This window comes from Oryza brachyantha, chromosome 12 (genome assembly GCF_000231095.2).
Source record: "Oryza brachyantha chromosome 12, ObraRS2, whole genome shotgun sequence".
In the NCBI taxonomy this organism is placed as follows: Eukaryota; Viridiplantae; Streptophyta; class Magnoliopsida; order Poales; family Poaceae; genus Oryza; species Oryza brachyantha.
In genome coordinates, this window is record NC_023174.2 from 12582763 (window position 1) to 12606973 (window position 24211).

The 24211-nt window shown below is 41.4% G+C and overlaps 4 protein-coding genes and 1 pseudogene across 5 annotated transcripts; all 5 read right to left on the minus strand.

Moving 5' to 3' along the window:
- Positions 1-669: 669 nt before the first annotated feature.
- Positions 670-3926, minus strand: LOC102712876. The gene is made up of 2 exons (XM_006664524.2): positions 2345-3926; positions 670-932 (listed from the first exon to the last, which is right to left on the minus strand). The coding sequence occupies exons 1-2, from the start codon at positions 3924-3926 to the stop codon at positions 844-846; spliced, it is 1671 nt and encodes a 556-aa protein (XP_006664587.2). The 3' UTR covers positions 670-843.
- Positions 3927-4009: 83 nt separating this feature from the next.
- LOC102706985 (putative disease resistance RPP13-like protein 1) lies at positions 4010-5856 on the minus strand. Its single transcript, XM_040529867.1, has 3 exons — positions 4588-5856; positions 4111-4439; positions 4010-4013 (listed from the first exon to the last, which is right to left on the minus strand). Exons 1-3 carry the CDS (start codon positions 5854-5856, stop codon positions 4010-4012), a joined length of 1602 nt encoding a protein of 533 aa, XP_040385801.1.
- A 2408-nt stretch (positions 5857-8264) lies between these two features.
- On the minus strand, positions 8265-10575 carry LOC102713153 (putative disease resistance protein RGA1). 2 transcript variants are annotated; one of them, XM_040529216.1, is made up of 2 exons: positions 9202-10575; positions 8265-8455 (listed from the first exon to the last, which is right to left on the minus strand). In XM_040529216.1, exons 1-2 carry the CDS (start codon positions 10518-10520, stop codon positions 8440-8442), a joined length of 1335 nt encoding a protein of 444 aa, XP_040385150.1. In that variant the 5' UTR covers positions 10521-10575; the 3' UTR covers positions 8265-8439. The 2 variants fall into 2 exon arrangements, with proteins under 2 accessions (XP_040385150.1, XP_040385149.1); XM_040529215.1 differs by having other exon boundaries at positions 9005-10575.
- Positions 10576-11186: 611 nt separating this feature from the next.
- On the minus strand, positions 11187-12867 carry LOC121056063 (putative disease resistance RPP13-like protein 1). Its single transcript, XM_040529868.1, has 2 exons — positions 12115-12867; positions 11187-12041 (listed from the first exon to the last, which is right to left on the minus strand). Exons 1-2 carry the CDS (start codon positions 12865-12867, stop codon positions 11187-11189), a joined length of 1608 nt encoding a protein of 535 aa, XP_040385802.1.
- A 4487-nt stretch (positions 12868-17354) lies between these two features.
- Positions 17355-21684, minus strand: LOC102713704 (annotated as a pseudogene).
- Positions 21685-24211: the final 2527 nt, after the last annotated feature.

A 24211-nucleotide genomic window follows, 5' to 3' on the forward strand; every position in this document is an offset into this window, starting at 1 on the left:
AATCAAACGATATATTTACCAATGAAAAATAATTTGTGAGTAACTTTTTTACGTATTCTTAGCAATGTTAAAATAAGAATGAAAAACAAACTACGATAAAAAAACCCTAAAATCAAATTCAAAATTTAAGGTTAAAAGTTCAAATTTTAGCTTATATAAACATAAGTAGAAGAAAAAGATGATGCTCGGCTAGTTATCAGTCCATCGAGACTCTCACAAATCTCAGTAAGATGATGATTGTTGTCAGATCAAGATTCACAATCAAGAAAGCGTCTTGTACATCTAGGTTTTGCTCTTTCTCGATGAAAGATCCTCTAAATCTTTGTGATAGCTATTTAGATCATGTTCTTCAGTTGATGAAAGATAAAAGACGAAGGCTTATCTGTTTTTATAACTACTTATCAATATAAATGATAAAATTAACTAATATAAAGTTAAAAATCATAATGAACTTTTATATATAAACTTTTTATATAAAAAATACATCGTTTGAGCGTGCATGCAAAATTCCGAGAAAAAAAATGAGAAGAATACCATGGAAGATATAAACAATAGAATTAACTATAATAAAGTTGATGGAATTAACTTCTGTATAGAAACTTTTGGAAAAAAAACCGAGGAAAATGCTGAGAAAAAGCTGGAGAAAAAAACACAATCTAGTTGAGCGGCCATAAGGGTATAATCTTTAGCTTGTAAACTTTTACATTGTAAAATGGTTTTACCAATAAATAATAGGATTTATTTTGGCAATAAACTGACCACCCCTTAGATAATTTTGAGGAGTTCCCTATTCCGTGACAACCACATGAACCATATGATCATCATGACAACACCAAGAACTCTTCATGGACATGTTGTACTAGCTGGTAAAGCGTGGAAAGCCACGCCAACGTCTTTTATCATTACTTCAGAAGTGAGGTTGCAGTTTGTATCTCCAGAATACCGGAGCATGTATGCACCATGTTTTGTGTCTCTGAAATAGCACAGCCCATGGGACGCTATAATCGGTTTTTACTCCTTTTCTTCGGAACGTACGTCACTTCTCACCTTAATCCTTTTGTTAACAAGTAGCCAAGCCGAAATCTTGCATTCCAAATTTCATTGGTGCCGCTCCATGCCAGATGAAAGCGAAACGTCTATCATGATCAGCTTCAAACATGCCTCTGCTGTTATTGCCTCTTCACTCATGAATCTCAGCAGTTTTGCTGTCCTTCCAAGGTACTTGTCTTCTGTTCTGACATCTCAGTAGTTTTTGCACCACAGCGTATTCCAGAATCTCCGTTGTGTTACATACATCATCCTTGTGTAAAAAATAGTAAGCGCCAAAGATGAGCAAAACATAAAAAACAGAAATAGATGGAGATAATAATGTTCCTACTAGCAAACAAGGAGTAAACTGAAGAGAGATGACTGGCAATGCTGAAGATAATTCATACCCCAGATGAAGCAAGGATGACAATAAACTGGAAACTTCAATCGTTGCAAGAAAGACAAGTTTGACCTGGAATTTCATGTAACCTTATGGAGGCATGGGTACTTCAAATTTCTCCGCTCTGATAGATAAATAAGATAAAAAAATCAGATTGTAAATTCATGACAATTTTAAATTATAGAACACAAGAACACATATAAATAAATAGATAGCTTAATTATACATACAGAAAGAATGCCAATTCATACTCCTTCCTCTGTCCACAACTATAATATGTTGTACTTTTGGCATTTTAACAGGAATAAAGTACAAAAAATGGCAAATTGAGATTGAATAAACAGCTATGTTTTGTTGTTCTTTATTCTTCTCGAGATCTCAAAATTCCATATATTTGTGCACAAATGAAAGTGACAGATTGAGGTAGTAACAAATACTACTACAATGGATGCCTATGCTGAATGCTCGCTGAACATTTATAAGTTTAAGTCCAAGAGAATACAGTGAAATGGTTCAGGGGAGAAAGAGTGATATACCTCCGTTTTAAGTTATAAAATGTTTTGACTTTTCCTAGATTTATATGGATACTAATAAATCTTGACATATATATAAAACATATACACTGGTTCATAGATTAATCTAGGAAAACCAAAACATCTTATAACCTGAAACAGAGGGTTATAAACAGAGGGGATATCATATATTGCATGACTTACGGTCCATCAAATGGACTGATCTAAAGGAACTTCCCTCTAAAACAAATTATAGTCGATGTCTAAAATTGTCTGAAGAAAATTTGGCATGATTGAGGTTCTACTACAAGGGCAATCTAGAAGGATAAGCTACCCAAGGATACAAGTTGGCATGGAAAGATTGCATACCTATCAGGTCTTTTTGGGTCAATGAGAGGGTAACGGATCCGGCATATCTTTGTCCACTCAGAACCACTAGCCTTGTAGTTCTCATGTAACGCATTGCAACAACCGTTGATCACAAGGACCCATAGGTTTGGTGGCATAAATGGCAGCGACTGAAGGAGTGGAGTGTTATGCAGAATCAAGCTCCGGAGAGTGTGCATTTCATTCATATTCGGCAGTGACTCCAACAGTTCTCCATTCCTTATTTCTACATGTTCTAGGTGAGATCTATTCTGTAATAACCATTCTGCAGGTAACTCAACCATTTTTGATCTTCCTAACATGATAAGTCTTTTAGTAAGGCACAAATTCCTTAATGGACTGATAGCAAGTAACAGATGGTCATCAATTTCAAGTGTTTCAAGCTTAAGATAAGAACTTTCTTCTGATGCTGGAGGAAGTCTTGACGATGAAGCACCGAGCAAGTTGGCACAATATTCTATTCTAAGTAATTTAAGATAAGAAAGGGCTTCTAGTCCACCCAAGGATGACAACTCGCTACATTCAATGATTTTAACACTCTCCAATTTAGGCATCCTTAAACAAACTTGTGCATCAGGAAGGGAAATCAACATGTGGCAACGAACCAGGCTTAAGACAGTGAGAGCTTTGCAATGTTCCTCTTGTAAGAAACACCCATTTAGAGAAACCAAAAATTTGCAAGCTTCTATATTCAAAATGGAGAGCTGTGACTCCATCATAGAAGCATGCCTTAGCCCCCTGTGATCACACATGGTCGGTAGACTAGACATTCCAACTCTACCAATGTCCAAATGCTGCAGACTTAAAGGTAAACCAGGTATCTCTGACAGGCATGGGCAATCGTTTACAACAAAAGTGATAAGGTGAGGAGGCAGTCCATCAGGGATGGTGCTTCTGTATCCATATGTGGCAGTACTGTAAGATGAACTAGCAATATATTTCAATTTTGGTAGATGCATCAGAAACAGATGCTTCAAAGTCCATAGATAGCCAATTGGAGGGAGTTTGTCCCATTCCACACATCCGTCAAGCTTCAGATATACCAAATTGGAAAGGTATTTAGATTCCATCCACAATGGAGGTTTAGTGCCGTTATATCCGGAAATGACTAAATGCTTGAGATTACTGTCAGGAACAAGCTTATTAAGCACCATATCATCGAAACTAGCTTGATCAGTAGACCATTCCAAAGACAATAACTTCAGGTCCAATTTCTTATCCAATTCAGCAGCAGAAGCTTCGCTGTGATCTATAACATTTTGGACATCAAGGACACTGATTTTTTGGAGCTTCCTTAAATCCTTCAGCTCAGTTATTTTGTGGCCATCTTTTGTTTTCACACTGAATCCATTCACTTCTCCAAGGGTAGTCAGCCTACCAATGTAAGGGATCCTGGACAATGTACTTTTAGGAAGATGCAGTTTCTGCAAGTGAGGTAGGTTAATACTAATAGAGTTACTTTTGTTTTCTTTCTCTATCTTCAGGATCTGAAGGACCTCCAGGTGACTGAGATTAAATATTTTGCTCAGATTATATTCCTCAGTAGATGACAGATAGATGTACCTCAAGTGCTCAAGCCTAGCAATAGCATCATTCATACAAAACCAACCATTTCCATATAGCTTTAAGAGTCGCAGACTTGTCCTGCCTTTGATGGATTTCTTAAGATCATTTGCAAGTTCTAGCTGAATGGAATTTTCCTCATTTGCTATGACAAGAGTGCGCAGGTACTTGGACTTGGAAATAATATTTATAATTTGAGCATTTATGCCTTCAACGTACAAGTGTCGTATTGTTTGAGGTATATCAGCATTGCGATCAGTGGCTTTTAATCTTGAACAATTGCCAATGGAGACAGAGCATGCCAATTCATACATCCCGTCATGCAGGACATAGTAGTCTTCAGAAGGATCAACAGTCAGTTCTCTGGGTACAAGTGAAAAGAATGATTTTTGTGATAGAATATTGAAGTACTCTCTACCAAAATCCTCCTGGTTCTTTATGCCATCCTCTCTTTGCAAAATCAGCCCTGAACTCACCCACATCTCAACCACCTCTTCCATCTTGAACTTGTGATGAGGTGGAAATATACTGCAGTACTGGAAGCAGACCTGCACATCGTATTGCCAGATTTTGATAACTCTGTCTGAGAACTTCCATGATTTTTGTGTCAATTTCATCAATTTGGTAGAGGTCGTGGTTTAAGATTTTATTCCATCTGGCATGGTCTGTATTTCCTTGTAACTGCTGACCAATTACTTTTGCTACCAAAGGGCACCCGTTTAGTTTTTCAGCAATCTGTTCACCAATCAATCGAAGCTCGACACTGTCGCTCGGAGTAAAGTCACCAAACACGTGATAATTGAAAAGCTTCAGTGTGTTTTCTTCATCTAAACCACCCAACTCCAAACATTTATATGTATCTAATGACATCTGGCGTTTAACAGCATTGGCCACTGACTTCATTCGTGTTGTTAGCAGAATTCTACCTCCAACTGGGGCATTGTTTCTAATTGGACCTAAAAATTGTTCCCATCGCTCATTTTCTGCATCCTCCCATGCATCATCTAAGACCATTAGGAATCTTTTAGTCATAAACTGTTTGGAAAGATTCTGCAGGGTGTCCAAGGCATCAGCACTAGCTTTGTACCGATTGAATGATTCCAAGATCTTCCTCACCAACACTTTAGGATCGAAGATCTTTGATATATGCACCCATATGATCTTGTTACCAAAATGATCCCGAACCTTCTTGTCTTGGCAAACAAACTGGGCAAGGGTTGTTTTCCCCATACCACCAGCGCCAACAATTGCACAAACCGAGAGCTTGTGATCTCTACTATTTGGAGCTTGAACACCGAGCCACTCGATTATCGCGTCCTTTTCCTTGAGTCGACCAAATACAGTTGTTGTCAACTCTCTTGTGGTCTCCCATCTGCTGGCAGAATCTTGGACGTTCTCTTGACCATGAGAGCAGGAGGTAGCATGTGTGACCGAGAGGGATTGCCCTGCGTTGTCAAGGACTGCATCTAACTTCTTGAGTGCATTTTTCAGACTCTCTGTTGCTCTACTGGAGCCAGAGCCACTGAATTTCTTGCTGATGCTACTCACAACGGATGACACACCCACCTTATTGCGAGCATCGGTGCCGCTCTTGAGTTGCAAGAACTCCAGTGAATCGAGCGCATCTTCGGCCTCCTCTATGGCATCCCTGAGCTGCCGCACCACCGCCGACAACCCTGGATTGCTCAGCGTGTGCTGCTGATTGACGGCATGCAGGATCGCTTCAACAGTGGGCATCTTCTGCTGCAGCCTCTTGCGCAGATCTCCATCAGCCGAAATGCGATTCAGAGCCTTGTTGACAAGGTAGGTGATGGCCGGCTGCGCCACAGCCTTCGTGGCCAAAAAAGCTGCAGCTTCTGCCATGTTTATCCAAGAGATCTGGTGAGGAAGAGGGGATGGAGGTGCTAGCCTTCTCTTGAGGTTAATACTAGCATTCGGTGCTAACTCAGAAACACCGTTGTCCATAACGTCATACTTTCTAGCTTTATCTAGATTCATATGAATGCTACGAAACATATAAGTTGATCAATGGACAAATTTAAATAAGACTAAAAGTTCTTACAAATGAAAAGTTAGCAATATGCTTTCAACTGCTCCAAAATATCGCGATCAGCAATCTCCTCTTGCAATAAACAATCTCGACAAAGGAGGAGACCAGACCAGAGAGGGGCAATGCGAGGAGAGTCAAATTAATTCTCCATCCCTATCACAGACCCCACGAAGCCGTCACCACTTGCCAAAGAAAACGGCGAACGCTGCAAAAACCATGGGGACTCGCCGGCGGACACTCGCGGAAACCAGAGCATCCCCCTACCCCCCACCAACACATGGGCAACCCCTCCGCCTCCCCTAGACCTAAGTCTGAAAGTGTGTACTGCGTACCTGCCCCCATGCCATACGTCGCCGGCGATGGCCTCTGCGACGGCGGCGGCAAGCGAGCGTTCTGTCCTGCCCGTGCACGCCCCTGCGCCACGGGAGGAATCATTAAAATGGGCCAAGACCTGGACCGGCCCATTATCGAACATACCACATTCAAATTTGTGAATACATTGATTTATTTAAACGCAGTATTTTAAGCAGCATGCGTATATTCAGATATACTACTCTTATAATCTGTGTTGGTGTGAAACGCACCAAAAGAAGTTGCGATGGATTCAATACAGATCAAACAGTGACAGATCTAGCAAATGATGTTAGAGAAGTCTGAACAAACTGACGGATCTGACAAATGATGTTAGAGATCTGAAAAAAATACATATAGTTTTAGACTCCTTTCCATTCATATTTGACATAAAATTTTACGGAAGACTCAGTGAAGCTTTTCATAGGCCTGACAAGGGTAATTAGGGCTCGAGTCCCCCTGTCCCATGTTGGATCCATCCCTGAGACCGGGAGTAAATACTGTAATGTCCAGTGCAACTCTCATAGGCAGTTCATTGATACAAGAAAACTAAAAAATGTAGCTCAACGCCCATGTATAGAACAATCAGATACAATTCAGGCAATATTCAGAAGGGCACAAAACACCAGTATCAGACAATCTTTTTAAAAGATAATGGATAGAAATCCAGCCTCTATATCTTAAGTGCATATACACCGGCACAGCCAACCAGTACCAGATAATGAAAACTTATGTCATGAATAAGCAAAATTTATGTTGTATAAACATATCATCTGGTGCATGTATGCTTCCAACATCACACTCCATATTCCACCTGCAGATTATTACCATCCAGTCTTGCTCTTCTTGGCATCCCTCAGTATAGAACTTGCTGGTGTAGGCATCCCTCCGCAGGAGATGTTGTCATGTACGGACGCACATACGCCAGGCGCAGACGCGCCCGCGACGTGCGCCGCGCGTCTGAGCGCGCCGGGCAGACGCTGCATGAGTTAGCCTCTAGTGGCTAAAGATAGAAACTTAGACTAATAAGTTGTTTTGGAAATTCCTAGAATCAAGGATAGCCTTCTCCATTTTGGTTGGGCCTTGGCCATATATGCTTGTAATCGCTTAACAATCAATCAAGCAAGAATTATATCCCTAATCTCTTTCTTTCTGTAAGCCTATGGTTGAGGGAAATAACCTCACCGGAGAAGACGGCCGGCGGCTACAAGTTGCGTAGTCGCGGCCCGGCCAGTCGGGGGTTCAACACCCTTGACAGATGTGGTCTCGACCCTTCGCTTCAACCTGGCCCTGCATGCCAATTGAGCTGTAATCAGATCGAACCCCAACACTTCAATGATGCTATGCTGTCATAAAAGAACCGAATGCTTTGTCCACGATATTCTAGTGCTGAAAAGGGCTAAAGCAAACCTTTTCTTGGATTTTCCTTTTTATGTTTGTCTGTTGCATACAATTACATATTGTAAGTACGTATTGTGGTATACTAAAATTCCGAACAAAATGAAGATGGGAAATTGTCAGACTACATTATATTCCCTCCGTTCCATATTATAAAACTTTCCAGATTTGTCTAAGTTCATTCATGTATCAATGTATATGTTTGTATATATGTTTAGATTCATTAGCACATATATGAATCTAGGCAAGACCAGAAAGTCTTATAATGTGAAACGAAGAGAATATATATGTATTATGGTACTGAAATAATTTTAAACAAAATAAATATGCAAAAATTTCAGATACATTATTCTTATACCAAAAAAGAGTACACTATCCATTTGTTTTGTGCAAGAAAGGAAACAAAGAGGACTAGCCAGTCTTGTTTGCAGTTTTGCTTTCTTGTACATTGCAAGAATTGATAAGAATTATTTGATTTTCCATGACACCACAAGAGCTTGTCAAATCAAAAGTAAAATATTTTATATGATAGCATCACCTATAAAGTTCATATCATCTGATGCTATCAGCAAGATTGAGTCATATTCATATGATGCTACTGACAACATTGCAATGCTTGTAAGGAAAATATTCAGGTATGCATGGTAATACCCTTAACACAATGGTTTCCACTGTTCCCATGCTAGTCTATCACAACAAATCGGCGGGAATGATTGCTGGTGCTGTCATCGAAATATTGAACCTTATCATCATCGTCGCTTGAAACTGCATAAAAAGGTTTACATTAAGTATATGCAGGAGTTTAACAGCCATCGGTAGCAGCAGAAAGCATCCAAATGAATTCAAAAGATGAGCTGAATGTAACCCATCATAGAGATGGGAGGAATTCTGGATTATTTAGCATGAGAATAAGGCCAATATAAAAGTTCACACGTTACAGGAGACACCAGTTTCTGAATAAGCAACTGTAAAAAAGAACCTATATTATAATCCTTTAACTGTAATAATTGAGCACAATCATTTTTGTATAAAACATCAGGAAAATAAAACCTTGTATAAAATTGTATTAAGTGCTATAATCTTGTAGAACTGCAGAGGTAGGAACAGGACGAGTGGGATTTCAATAGAGGATGAGGTCAATAAAATGATCCATGCTACTCAGAAGATGTGTAAGCACTCAGCATGAGTGCAAATTATAATGCTTAGTGGTGACTGGTGAGGAAATAAAAAATAATCTAAATTACCAATGACACAATAACACAATGTTAGTTGTTAAATGACAAATATAAAATTGAGAACAAAAGGAAAGTGCACCTTCAGAGTAGGCCTTTATATCAAAATGAGCAATGTTTTTAATTTTATCCAATTCTGAACCAACATCCATTTCATATAGCTTCAGAAACCTTGGGTCACAGCCCCCAATTATCAGATTATTAAGTGAAAGTGGCAACTGAGGGAGGGACTTTATTGCAGGGGCTCTTTCAATATGCAAGTTCTGTAGCGATTCCAACCTTTCCATCTGAGCAGGTAGGGTCTGAAGATTCTTAGCAACTCCTATCTTGATCAAACGGAGGGAAGAAGCATTCTGGAGCAACCACTCCTCAGGCAAGGACTCCATTGCATAATCACCACCGATGTGTAGCTCCATGGTGAACCTGAGGCTCTTTATTGGCTCCACCAACAACATGGCTTCGCGATCAACTTTAAGCTTATGTAGCTTAAAGGAGCAACCAGCTTTTGGAGAATATGAATGATGTATCTTGTCACAACATAGGATTGATAGAGCTCTCAGGGACAGAGCAGCTCCAAGACCACCCAAGGATAACAAGTTTTTGCATCTGACTATGGAAACATCATTGATATTTTTCAGAGTTCTAAACACTTCCTCTGATGGAAGTTCCCTTATGTTACTGCAACTGAACAATGTAAACCTTCGGAGGGAGGTGAGGTTTTGCAGTGACATAAGAAGCGAGTCGTCAATATGACCACATGGATTAATGTCAAACTTCTTGAGTGACATAGGCCACAGGCTGCCTTTGGTGTTAATGTTCCTGAGCATTGGGCATGCAACTATTTCTAGGAAAATCAGGTGATGCAATTCTGTTAAACCCTTTGCTGGCAGATGGCTTAGGTTTCCACAATGTCTGACAAGTAACGTCTCGAGGGACTGAAGAAGATATTGCTGCTGCTCTAGGAGACCTACGCCCAGAGAAGTCAAATTTTCACAACTTTCAATGTGCAAAAGAGCAAGACTTGACTTTATTGATGATGATGACGATGATGATCCATGTGTACCAGTATAACTCTGATGTATCATAGGCAGAACAAAAAACCCAACATGCTTTACTATTAATTGCTGAAGGGTAAAAGGTATAGCGGGGAGATTTTTTAGGCTAGGGCACCACCGAATGATGAGAGTATTGAGAGATGGAGGTAGAACATTCTCTAGTTCATTGCTCTCAAATTGCTCCTCTGTCACTGGACCTATGAATTCTAATTGTAAAAGGTGTTCCAACTTAAGATACTTCAGTGAATTTAGCTTCTGAAATGAGGGCATGGTCTTCCATTTCATGCAACATTCAAGCTCAAGTGAGACCAAATGGATGACTGATGAATTCTCAATCCAAATAGGGAGTCGGACTCCACTATATCCATGTATATGCAACTGCTGAATTTCTTTGTTTGGTTCCAGGCTGTTAATGGTTTGATGACCAAGATTCTCTGGATCAAAGTATTTGTTCCATGACAGAGATAAAAATTTCAAGTGTTGTTTGTTCTTTGTTGTGATCCCCATAGATTCTTTACAATACCTGACATTTTGGAGTGACATTTTGGAGATTTCTTAGGATGAGTTGACGAAGGTCAGTTAAACCAATCAATGAACCGACACTGTGAACAGAATTTTCTGCTACTCCAAATCCATGAAGCTCCTGAAGTTTGGTTAACATCCCAATAGTACGTATCTTTGATTACATAATATTTTCAGGAACATGAAGACAACGCAAGAAGCGTAATTGACGTATGCAATGTAAGTATCCTTCTTCATCTGTGCAGTAATTGATCTTAAACACTTGCAGATGATATAGTCTACGCACATGGTTAATTAAAAGCTCATCACATGAAAATAAAAAGAGATAGCGGAGATGAGTTAGAGTGTTAAAGTCACAAAGTCCAAACGAAAGGGTTGGCGCACACAAGTATAGCAAACCCAAACGTGTAGACATCCGCAGAACTTCTTGGAGCGCAAATTCAGCATCTTGATCCAAATAAACCTCACTTTGTATGATTAGAGTCCGCAGATTCTTGAAATGTGAGATCTGTTTTAAACTTCTGCAATGTGCAACAGACAAGTGTCTAGTTGTTCGCATGACATTCTGGAAATCACTGTTATCTACTCTTGCACATTCACCTCATGAGACAAACTGTGCCAAATCATGCATTAAACTATGCAAAACATAATACTCTTTCTGAATTCCATTAGAAGATTCTGTTTCTATCATAGAGCAAAAGAATGATTTTTTTTGCCAATGCATCGAAGTACTGTTCCCCCAAATGAACATTCATTTTTCCTGATGGACTTGGAGGTAACAATTGTTTCGGCCCATGGAGGTAACAATTGTTTCGGCCCATCAGCACCCCTTTTCTGAGTTTTTTCCATTACTCTAGAAGGTATCAATTGTTCCCCCACATCGAAAAACCTCACTTCCACTGGATCGGGAGGTATCAATCCAGAACCAATCCACATGTTTACCAATTCCAACTTATCAAATCTGTGTCCCTTTGGAAATATACTACAATATCTAAAGCAATTTTGTAACTCTGGAGGTAGATGGTTGTAACTAGCAAGAAGGAAGTCAAATCCTGATACGTACTGCCAGCCTTCTTGAAGAACAGTGTTCCAGTATTGGGAGTTCATATTGAGACTCAACTGTAAAGCAACTCTTATTGTTAGTAGAGGGCAACCACCAATCTGGTTTGCAATCTGTTCACCAACCAATGAAAGATCGGCATAATTGTCATTGTCAGCACGTATGTTTGAAGGCAAATGGCTTTCGAAGAGGTTGAAATTGTTAGCTTCGTCCAGTTCACTCAATTTCAGGCATTCAGCTTCAACTCCTATGCCATCTGCTGCCATGTCCGCTACTGATTGCATTTGAGTTGTCAGTAGGATCCTGCTTCCAACTTCGCAGTCCTTCAGAGAATCCGACAAATGATTTCCACTCATCCAGATTATTATCTTCCCAGACATCATCCAGAACAAGCAGAAGTTTCTTCTTGTCTCCGATATTATCAGCACCAAGCGTGTTCCGGCATTTAGTAGGTCTGCTAGTAATTTGTACAGCTTGAACCGCTGTTAACACCGCATCTGCACTGAACTTACCAGGCAGTGACAACCAGGTAAAAGAGTCGAAATTCATTCGAACCTTCGAATCTGTATAAGCGTGATGAGCAAGTTGTGTCTTGCCCATGCCTGCCATGCCTACTATTGCAAATACGGAGACCGCGGGATGGTTTCTGCTGGCAGGTTGATGCTCTTCAATCAACCACTGCACTATCTGTTCCTTCTCCACGTCTCTCCCAAACAACAACACCGTATATGCTGGGTTACGGCGCTCATTACGTCGACCCGGAAGATCGCCGACAAATTCAGAGGTTGAGACACGAGTTTGCAGATTAATCATATGGGCAATACGTTCTAGCCTAAGAACAACATCTTCTAACTCAGGGACAGGGGCGAAAATGTTAACTGACCAAGGATGAGAAACATCGTCGAAGAGAGAACCAACCTCTCGGAGCCTTGTGCACTCGACATCGTCGATTCCGTCCTCCAACTCCGCAACAACGGCCATGAATCTGGATGCATCCAGCCCAGCAAGCCGGTTCCGCGGAGAACCACCACACGCAGCTCGTACAGCGGAGAGACTCTGCAACAGCCTCTGTCTCCGATCCTGGTTGTAGAAGGGACCTTCAAAGTACCGGAAGGCTCTGTGCAGCAACGACATGGCAAGCGTCGCCGCCCAATTCACCTGGCAAAAATCCACTTCACCAGTCTGCGTATTTGAGATTGGGGGAAGGAAGAACGAGACTCGAGAGGGGTCAACTGGGGAGCGTGGTGCTCTGAGGAGGGCAGGGGGGAAAGAGAAATGGATGGAGTCATAAGGTTGCAATGGGTACATAACCACTCGATATCACGACCTCAAACCCATCTCCACAAAATCAAAATTTATCTACCGAATTATCCAATTATGTTGATAGTATATTTTTTCTTATACCCATACCTACGCGGGTATTTCTTATCACGGGTAATCCACACTCAATTATTACCTACAAATGCAATAAAAATAACGATATTTGATAATATCAATATGACTTGTAAATTTAATGCTAAATCATAAGCATAACTGAAATTTCACCATATAACCAAATAGTGAATAAACTAGCAGGGTTACACATAATTGGTGTTGGGCCTAGTTTTGATAGGTTAAGGTATAATTTTTATTTATTTATTTATAATGGGTACTCATTAGGTAATGGGTATGGATACTATCTACCCATATCCAAACCCAATAAACCATCGGGTATAAAAATTTATTATTAAGATATCTATAGATATAAAATCTAACCCATTTATCCACCCTAATGAGGTAAATACTCATCGGATTTCGAATAATAGGTCTCCATTGCCTCCTCTTTAGGATGGACCATTGGACCCTCCACTCGTGCAATTGGTGCCAAGTGTTAGACCTTTTTGTTCTGCCACCACCCACCCGAACGAAAACCGATAGAATGACCATGTATGAAACTATCTATTTTTGCTGTGGCTGATTCTTTTCGAGAATAAATTATAAAAATAAATTGATCTAAAAAAACTATTTTTAAAATAAGCCGTTTGCTCCGTGCCACTTCTGATGGTGCGGAATTTCACCATCTCCATGCTAGAGTGTTTGGTGTGGATGTCCGTGCCTCCTCGATGGATCGTATTGAGTCATTCAGATCCGCGCCGAGCCCTGGCATGAAGACAAAGGACCTCAACATTTTCAAGGGTGGCATGGAGAAAAAGGTTTATTTCTAAAATAAGTTTTGAAACATGTTCATTTTCATAATTACTTCTAAAAGGGTTCAAATAGCGTAAATTTCGTTGGGAACTACTTCATCTGTTCTATATGGTAAGACGGTTTAGCTATCTCCAGATTTATCTATTGATATATTTCTAGATTTATTAGCATTCAATATAGTCAATGTTAAAAAGTCTTACACTATAAACAAATGTACCTAAAACATGCTCTTCTTTTTTAGAGAAACTGGACACATATTTTTCTCATGAAAACCAAACGGTTTTGTTGCCCCCACCTGCTAGTGGGGTTAACAGTATTACCTGAATGCAGGAAATGAGTTGCCAAATTTGAGATAGCCTTTCCTCTATTACACAACTGTGCATTAATTCTTCCTAATGCTTTCCTACCAAACACCTTCATAACAAACAACTAGTTTTGGGTAAAGTATATTTTCTGTCATTTTTTGTTATCAAACTTTCACTTCTGATCGTCCTTTAAACCTGTCTTTTCACTTTAGACCATATTTTGCCTTTTTATTAGTAGATTTCAGAAAAGCCCATGTTTCATGGACAAATGGAAGATTACAAAAAACCACATGTATTATGACTTACAGCACATAACCTCGGGTACTATGTTCCTAGGGTTCCTACATAGGTTAAGTATGGATTTATTTAAAGTTTTCATCTCATAAAGTGTTCATGAAAATGATTTCTTAATATAGGTAAATTTGTTTAACTTTTTGTTTTGAATAATATTGTTTTAGATATGCAAGATTTACATGACTAAATAATGTGGGGTTTTTATGAAATCCATTCACCATAAAACATGTGGTTATGTGCCACAAGTTATAATACATATAATTTTCTGCAACTTTAACCATGAAATGTGGGGTTCTTTGAATTTCTCTTTTTAAATTTTGAATCACCTAAACAACTTATTTAGTACACATCAATAACCTCAAGCACATTAGCTCATCTGGAAGGTTCGTATCAGCAATAATATATGGGGTGGCACATGACCAAAAGTATGATGGTGCACAAGGAACAGGGGTTACCTAGGTTCGGACATTCAAGATGAGATAATATCGCACTCCTGCCTGTATGTAAATTGATTGTCAAAAACCTTAGAATAGGCTTAGCAATGATATATTAGATCGTGCCCCCTGAGGTACCCCTGCCTCCCCTTATATACAAGCTACAATAAGGTGCGATCGGCGGTCTCATGTGCAATGAAATTGTGCGTGGAGCCGGAGTCAAACCAGCAGGGAAGCGTCGTCGATCGTGATGTGCACTTGCATCGTCTCACTAGTGTGGACTCCCGCGATGGCATGGACGGAGATGTCTGGTTTGTCGACGGCCGCGAAGTTTGTGTAGGAGCTGTCGGTGGCGGCGACCGCCAAGTCGAGGAGGAAGATGCGTCGGCAGATGCAATTGTGGCCGCGCCCAAATTTTTCATTGCACTTGAAGCATAAGCCGAGTCGACGCTGTTCCTCTATCTCAGACTGGGAGAGTTGTTTCACGGGTCAGCCATCAACCAGTACTGGGGCGGCAGGCGAGGCAGGCGGTGGTGGAGGCGCTGACAGTGCCAGACGTGCGGGCAACGTTGCAAGGAGCTCCCGCTGTTGGTGGCGAGGAGGCAGGACGGGAGCTTCTTGGGAATAGTCCCACATTGGAAGATTAGGGGGAGTGGCACCAACTTAAAAAGGGCTAGCTTTTGGGGTGTAGAAAGACTTTCTCCCGGTTGGACCCGCGTCTCCCGGTTTTGGGCCAACAAGTGGTATCAGAGCCACGTGGTGATGGCTTGTGACAAGTCGCCGGTGGGAACGCCGCAAGGTGGCGGCAGCGGCAGCGGCAGAGGATCCATCCTATGCCATCTTTGTGCGTGGGCAGCAGTAATTGGTGAAGGATCATCAGTCGGTGAAAAGGACAATGAAGCTCTCGTCACCATCTCCCAAGCTATGCCGGACGCCGTGATGATGGCCATCGCGGACAAGGACACGTGGAATTTGCACCGAAGCTCACCGCACTTGTGGGGGAGATGCATTCTCTCGGTGGCAAGGTAAAAGATAGTGTTGTGAAGAAATTATTTAGTGTTGTTCCAGACAAGTTTCTTCAAATTGTTGGCATCATCGAGCAATGGGGTGATGTGTCAAAGATATCCGTGACGGAGGCAATCGGGCGTTTGAGGGCGTTCGAGGAATCCTTGAAGGGTCGGCGCCGTGAAAATGAAGATGGGCATTTGTTGCTCACTCGTGCACAGTTGGAGAGTCTCTCACTCAAAGAAAAGAAGAACCATAACCGTGGTGGTGGCCACGGCAAGGCAGGTGGTTACCACGGTGGTGGTTGTGGCCGTGACAACAACTGCGACGATGATGCAAGTGACGACTCCGACGACGACGAGCGCAAGTTGGACAGGAAGAAAGTGAAGTGCTACAACTGTGGCATACGTGGACATATCGCCGTGGATTGCCGCAAGCCAAGGAAGGAACAGGCGCTGCTCGCGACTGCCGACGACGAGCCGTGTCTCCTTTGATGATCCGTGAAGTTTGCAAGTCATGATTGGGGGGAAATTGTTAGCAGCAATCATGACTTACATGCTTTAGTCTTGCATATTGGATAGACGAGTGATTCATGAGCATGCGCGTGGTAGGGAGTTAAACGTGATGTGTTCACGTTAATTCAGTAGCTAAGCACATGTTGTATTCATGAGTCAATTAGATAGCTAGCTAGTTAGCACTTGACACATACGTGTGTTGTATGTGTTGAGAGAATAAGTCATTAGTTGGTTAATTAGCTAGGAGGCCAGCCGTTACATGCAAGAAACGTGGACGCATGCATGGCATGCAGGAGTTAGTGGCTCTGCATGTGTGGATCATGCGAACGTGTGCGTGAGACTCTGTCACAGGTCGTTGCTCGGCGTGTGCGTCACGTTGTCGCCTGGGTCTATATATGCATCATGTAATTGTTTCGTTTGAGTTGGTGAATAACAGAGAAAAGGTTTCAGTCATTTGTTGCTACAAAAACCTGTGTGCGCTTCTTTGTGTTCATCCCGGTTGAGCCATAGAGAGAAAGCTGAGTGTGCATGTGTCGCCATTCTCAATCTATCGTGTGTGTCCACTGCAAATTGTTCTACTCGTGCGTGTGTGTCATCGCGTGAGTTGCTACTTGTGTGAGTGTGCCATTTAATCTTGGGCCAAACCCAACAAGGCCATCAGCTCCCCGAGGGGATTGGAGCGGAGGGGCGGGCCAAACCTGAGGTGGAGTAAGTCGGTGAAGCGGCGCCATGGCGGGTGACCGACCTCCTCGCGTTGCACCTGGATGAACCACAATTGGGCGGCATCCTGCAGGTTGTACGAGGCCATCCAAACCTTCTCCTCGTCGGCGATGCGCTGCAGATGAAAATAGGATTCACATGGGTTGATGAAGGTGAGTGGATCCGTACCATCATACTTGGGAAATCGAGCTTCTGGAACCACGACGAGTGATCATTGTGGTGTTCGCCACCGGCTATAGAGGAAGAAGACGACCTTTCTTGCAGCAGGGCATCGACCTTGGCCTGAAGTGCGGCTACTACCGTCGTCAGATTGCGGCGAGGTCCGCCAATGTGGGATCGGCTATGGAGTTGACCGATGTTGTAGGCAACGGGGGCGCGGCGTGCTGGCGAGGTGGAGGCAGAGGATCATCTGGAAGCTGATACCAAGTTGTCAAGGACGTTGGTGCCCAAGATAGCCGGTCCCCGACTATGCAGTTCGTAGCGGGAACCCGACGGATCGCCTGGCTGGTCGCCGGACTTGGCAAAAGTGAAAGAGGCAGATTTGGAGAGAAGAGACGAATTAGGAAGAGGATATGTTATTGCTTAGTTCTAGTATTCCCTAGTTAAAATCTTTATATAGGCTCTAGGCCTTCTAAACATGGAATCTTAGTCCCTAATTCTAGCTTTCCCTAAATCTATCTTTCCTTTTCCTGATTCTTCCAAAAAAAATGGCGCCTACTTGCTATTAGTCGTGCCCTTGCCTTTGTTGCGACGCTGGAACTGCGCGCCCACATGACAGTTTTATTAGACAAACAACTTTAATATAGTGGAATCGATCGCATGAGTTTAATTGCTCAGTAGAGTGAAAATCATGGTTCAATATTTTTGTGATAAAATCTTTGATAGGGCATACAACATGCACCAAAAATTCTAGAATTGTGCTGAGTTTATCTTCCCTGTGAATTGACAGGATTGTTGTCCTCGTCATGGCTACAAACGGGCCTGTATTTTGGCCTAATCCCAGCTTTCCAAACAAGTTCTCTGCTGTTAGGAATCATCCTCATCTCTTCTAGGGCAAGATGGAATATTTTCTCGCCTATTCCAAAAAAAGAGAGAGAGAAAGAAAAGATTGTCATTGAAATAAAAACCTAACAAGAATGAGCAAGGAGACGGGACATATCAGGGAAGGTAACTGTTGAAATGGAAATATTCATACCTAGCATGTTAGTTTATTCGAACATTGTGGATTGACAATAGCTTCTCCCACTCAGAGCCGTGGATTTTACACTCATTCTTCAAATGAGCGCAACAGCCACTTATTCGAAGAGCCCACAGACTGGGGGGCATAACAGGAAGTGACTGGAGGAGGGGAGCATTATGCAGGACCAAACTCCTCAGGGAGTTGAAATTGTCCATGCTCAATGGCAGTGATTTGAGCAGCATTGCATTGTTCATTTCTATATGCTCCAACTGAGAACTATTTTGCAATAACCATTCCTCAGGCGACGCAAGCATTTCAGATCCATCAGATATAATAAGTCTTCTCGTGAGGCAGAAGCTGCTCAATGGATTCTGAAGAAGTAAAATATGGTCATCAATTTCAAGGTTGTCAAGCACCAGAGAACAACGTATAGCCGGTGCTACCGGAATTCGTGAAGATGTAGCAGTTAGACCAGTGCATTGCTGTATTTTCAGTAGTTTCAAGGAAGAAAGGGCTCCTAGGCCACCCAAGGTTGACAAACTCTGACATTGAAGAATTTCAATACTCTCCAGTGTGGATATTCTTCTAAAATGTTCTTCACTTGGAAGGTTCTTCAACATGCTGCAACAGACGATTTTCAGTCTGGTAAGAGCTCTGTAATGTTCCTCCTCTATGATACATGACCCAAAGGAAAACAGATTAGGACAAGAATCCACATGAATACTGCACAGCTGCGGATCAACTGCTGAAACGTTTTGCAGTGGCTTCTGGTTACTGGGTGGCAGACAATATATTCCAACTTTATTTATCCCCAAATGCTTTAGACTATAAGGTAGATGAGGTAGATTCAACAGTTTTAGGCACCCTTTTACAACTAAGGTAACCAAGAATGGAGGCAATCCATCACCATCAGGTCCCCCAATGCATGTCAGATTTGATAGGTCCTCCAGTAAGACATGCTTCAAACTAAATAGACTCCCAAGCGAAGGGAAGACATCCCATTCGACACACCCAACAATCTTCAAGTTTACCAATTTGGTAAGGAACTTTCTTCGAATCCACACCGGAGGTAAATGACCCTTATAACCAGAAATACTTAAATGCCTAATACAATTGTAAGGAGTAAGTGTATCAAGAATTTTCTCATTGATATGTCCATTAGACCACTCCAAAGACAATAGTTCCATATCCTTCTTATTGCTCAATTCAGCAGAGGAAGCTTCACTGCAGTTGCTCACATTCTGAACATCAAACACAAAGACTTTTCGAAGGCTATTCAAGTCCTTCAGCTCAGATATTTTGTGTCCTTCTTCTTCCTTCACCTTCAACCCATTCAACTCTCGAAGATTAGTTAGTCTTCCAATGTGAGGGACTCTGGATAATGCAAGTTTTGGAAGATACAATTCCTGCAAGTTAGGTAGGTTACATATATTACTAACAATTGCCTGTTCTTCTCCCTCTATATTTAGTAGCTTAAGGACCTCCAGATGGTAGAGTTGAAACAATTTATTCAAGCCTTTGTTAGTAGTAGACATACAGATATACCTTAAGTGCTTCAGCTCAGCTATATCATCATTCATGTCAAACCATCCATTCCCATCAAACCTTAAGAGCCGCAATCTTTTTATGTTCTTTATTGCTTTCTTAAATTCACCCACAAGTTCTGGCTTAAGTGGCCATTCCTCATTCACTATAATAAGAGTATGGAGGTACTTGGACTTGGAAATAACATTGATAGCCTCAGAATTTATCCCTTGAATGTATAAGTGACGTACTCTTTCAGATACATCAGCAGTAGTGCATTCAGTGATTTTAAATCTTGAGAATTCCTCGCTAGAAACAAGACGTGATAATTCGTAAATCAAATCATGCATGACATAGTAATCTGCAGAAGGATCAGGATGCAATTCTCTGGGTATCAATGAAAAGAATGATTTTCTCAAAAGAATATTGAAGCGCTCCCGAGCAATCTTCTCCTGGTCACTGTTACCCTCCGTGCTTTGCAGTATCAATCCTGAACTCACCCACATCTCAGTAAGCGCTTCCATCCTGAACTTGTAATGGGATGGAAATATGCTGCAGTACTGAAAACAAAGCTGCACTTCTGAGGTTAGATCTTCATAGCTCAGTCTGAGAATATCCATAACCCTTGGTGCAATTTGGTCTGTTAGAGGTGCCTTCTGATTTAAGACGTCCTTCCAATTGATATGATCAATGTTGTCTCTCAGGTACTGACCAATTACTTCTGCTACAAATGGACATCCTCCAAGGTTGTGTACAATCATTTCAGCTATGGTTTGCAGTTCAACATGTTCATGAGGACACAAGACATGAGATGCATGATGGTTAAAGATCTGCATAATATCTCTGTGATCTAAACCCCTCAGCTCAAGACATTTATATCCATCTGGTCGCATTTGGAGTTCAACAGCATCAGCCACTGACCTCATTCGGGTCGTTAGCAAGATTCTACCTCCCATTGGTGCACTGTTTCTGAGGGGAGCTAAAAGTTTCCCCAATTTCTTATCTGCCCCATCCTCCCATGCATCATCTAACACCAGCAAAAACCTCCTAGTAACCAACTCTTTAGTGAGGTCCAATTGAAGCATGTCCAAAGTATTCACGGTAGGTTTCTTCGGGTTAATAGATTCCAGCATCCTTCTCAACAAATCTACAGGTTCAAATTGCTTGGAAACATGCACCCAGATAATCATGTCCCCGAAATGATCATGAACCTTCTGATCTTGGCAGACAAACTGAGCAAGCGTTGTTTTGCCCATACCACCACCACCCACTATTGCCAACACTGAAAGTTTGCTATCTCTAATCACCGCAGACTCAACGCCCAGCTATTCGATTATCTCATCTTTTTCCCTCTGCCTTCCAAATACAGGCTTTGCTAACATTCTCGTTGTCTCGTTCCGGTTAGTTGTATGTTGCCTGCGCCCTTCACCATGTGAAGTGGAAGTAACCAATCGGAAATTTGCGCCATCATCAAAGACAGATTCCAACCTCATCAGAGCACACTCGAGATTCTTTCTACAGTTGGTGCTACCAGAACTTACAGACAGCCACAATTCCCTGCCTAAGTTACTGAGCAAGGATGATGATGATGATGCTCGTACCTTCCTATTGCAGACCTTCGCCAGATCGAAGAAGTCAAGCTCATCCAGCGCATCCTCGGCCTCCTCCATGGCATCTCGGAACTGCCAGATCCATGCAACCAGCCCCTGGTTGTCCTGGATGTTCTGTAGAGTGATGCCATACAAGATTGCCTGGATATGAGAAAGCTTGCTCTTCAGCTTCGTCTTCAGATCCTCGTTCTCCGGCGGAAGGCGATCGAGTGCCTTGTTCACAACATACCCGATCGCTGCCTCCGCAACTTTCACCCCGACGAAAACAGCAGCATCTTGCGCCATGCCGGAGAGATCGAGCAGACAAAGATACGCATGCACCGGATGGGAGGAGACGAGCGGAGGCTTTAGAGGTCAACGCTCAGAGTCCGTCAATGTTCCAAGCAGCTCTAACCTGTGCGTTGCCATCAACACATTATCAGATTATACCAGTGGCAGCTTGCTCCGTGGGATATACCTACCTCTGTAAAAAAAAAATACATCTTTTTTAGCTCATCATCCTTAGGCTTTGTTTAGTTTGCAAAAACATCAAATCAAGTTTGTGGACACCCATGTGAAGTATTAAACGTACTCTAATTAGAAAACAAATTTCAGATTCCGCCGGGAACCTCGAGACGAATCTTTTGAGTCTAATTAATCCGTCATTAGTACATATTGATTACTGTAACACTTATGGCTAATCACGTGCTAATTAGGCTTAGAAGATTTGTCTCATGATTTCCCGTATAACTGTGTAATTAGTTTTAATGGATATGTATATTTAATGCTTCATTTAGGTATCCAAAGATTCGATGTGATGTTTTTGAAAAAAGTTTTTGCGAACTAAACGGGGCCTAAGCCAAATAAAGTCATTATTATGTCAGAATTTGGTAAAGTAGGAAAAAACTGTTTTCGGATTTGAAAAAATATCAAACAAGATATATTAGGGTTTGAAAAAGTAAAAAGCATTTTAAATTTTGTAGCTTTGTATAAGTATATATAAGGTAGGTTATAAATAAAGTCTTTTCTATGATGATTTTTTTAGGATGAAGTAGTAAACACTAGAGTGTGAACACTTTCATCAGTCGTGCTCCACTATCAAACAACTTGGCAGAAATCAGGCAGATGCGATGCCGGTGAGGATGAAAGTGAAACAGTGTTGCTAGCTGCTGCCTCCCTCACACGAAAGACTTTATTTCTTAATTAATTATTGCATAGGAGTTTCATAAAATGAAAAATAAGTCCATCACCATTTGAAAAAGTTAGAAACAAATGCATTGGATTTGAAAAAATATATTATTTTAGTCCTTCTGGGTTTCTATTGATTTATATGCAATGGTTAAAAATAAAGTGTTTTTAGAACGAAGCGAGTAAGTAAATCTGGGTACTTCAGAGTGAGATAGATCCAAATATTTTAAGTTCCAGAGCAAGTATTTTTTAGAACTGTAGGAAAAAAAAAAAACAGTGCTGGACCAAATCCATGGCAGAACTATGATTAATTGGAAACAGGAAAAATCCAAATATCAATAAAAAAGATTGTCAGTAGTATGTCACTGTCGCTAGCGCTGATAAAAACAAGCAGGAGAAAATGCCACAACATTTCGAATAAACGCACACCATTTTCCGGCGACCAGAACGCGAAATTCTGCAGCTCGACGGCGCTCCGATTCCCCGTTGCTCCACCTCACCGGACGGCTTCCTCCCATCGCAAAACCCAAATGCCCCTACGCCAAAGGCAAATAGAAATCCCCCAAACCCAAAGCTCAAGTCGCTGACAATGGCCGCGTCTGGAAGAGTTGAGAGAGATAAGGCGCAGCGCACCGGTGCTCTGCTCGGAACTAGGTGCCGGCGAGCACGCCGTCGCCGGCATTCGCTAGCCGCGCGCTCCCCGTCACGCCGGCCGGCGGCGCAGTCCCTTCCATCCGCTCGCCCACGCGTCACCGCCCGCCCGGCGCCCGCCATATGCTCGACGAAATGCCGCGTTGAGGCACCCTTACTGATATCTGTAATTTTTCTCTCTTTATCCCAATTTTACATTTCAACCATTTATTGTTTGCATTCGTTTGGTTTGGGTGGGCCACAATCATACCACGGCCCAATATCCGGCCCATTAAAGTTTGGGATCCACTAGTCCGTAGAGCTCCAAATCTGTGTCCTGTAGGTTTATGAGTGTGGAGTGACTGGCAATTTTATCAAATACTCTCTCCGTATTAGACGATGCTATTGATTTTATATGATATATATTTAACCATCTATCTTATTCAAAAAACTTACGTAATTATTATTTATTCTATTATGGTTAGGTTTATTATTAATGTATTTTAATTATATTTTATATTTTTGTAATTTGCAGATAATTTTTTAATAGTATGAATCATCGAACGTGCGTCAAAAAGTTAGTTCATATGTTAAAATGTGGAGGGAGCAGCACACAAATTAGTGCGCTTAACTTTATTCCATGTACGCTGGGGGTATTTGTTCGGCCTTTTCCATAAAAAAAGCTGAACGACGTATTTACGAACGGAAAATAATTTATTAATAAAAAATGTATATACGTATTCTTAGTAATTTAAAGCTAAGTCTGAAAAATAAATTTCGATAAAAAGCTCAAAATTAATTTTAAATTTAAAGTTAAAAAATTAAATTTTGGCTTATAAGCATAAACAAAGAGATAAGACGTTCATACTATGCAACATACTTGAGCTGAACGGGTCTCTTTATTCTTAAATTTATTTCCCGACGACCGATCATAGTAGATTTGCTCTACAAAAGAGAACAGTGGAGATGCTGAAAAAGGGCGTGTTCATAGAGCACTGTCAAATCAAATGGTTGCCGAATTCATTGTATTATAACATTTATATTTTAATGTATATGCTACCTCGTATTATATCGTAAGTCT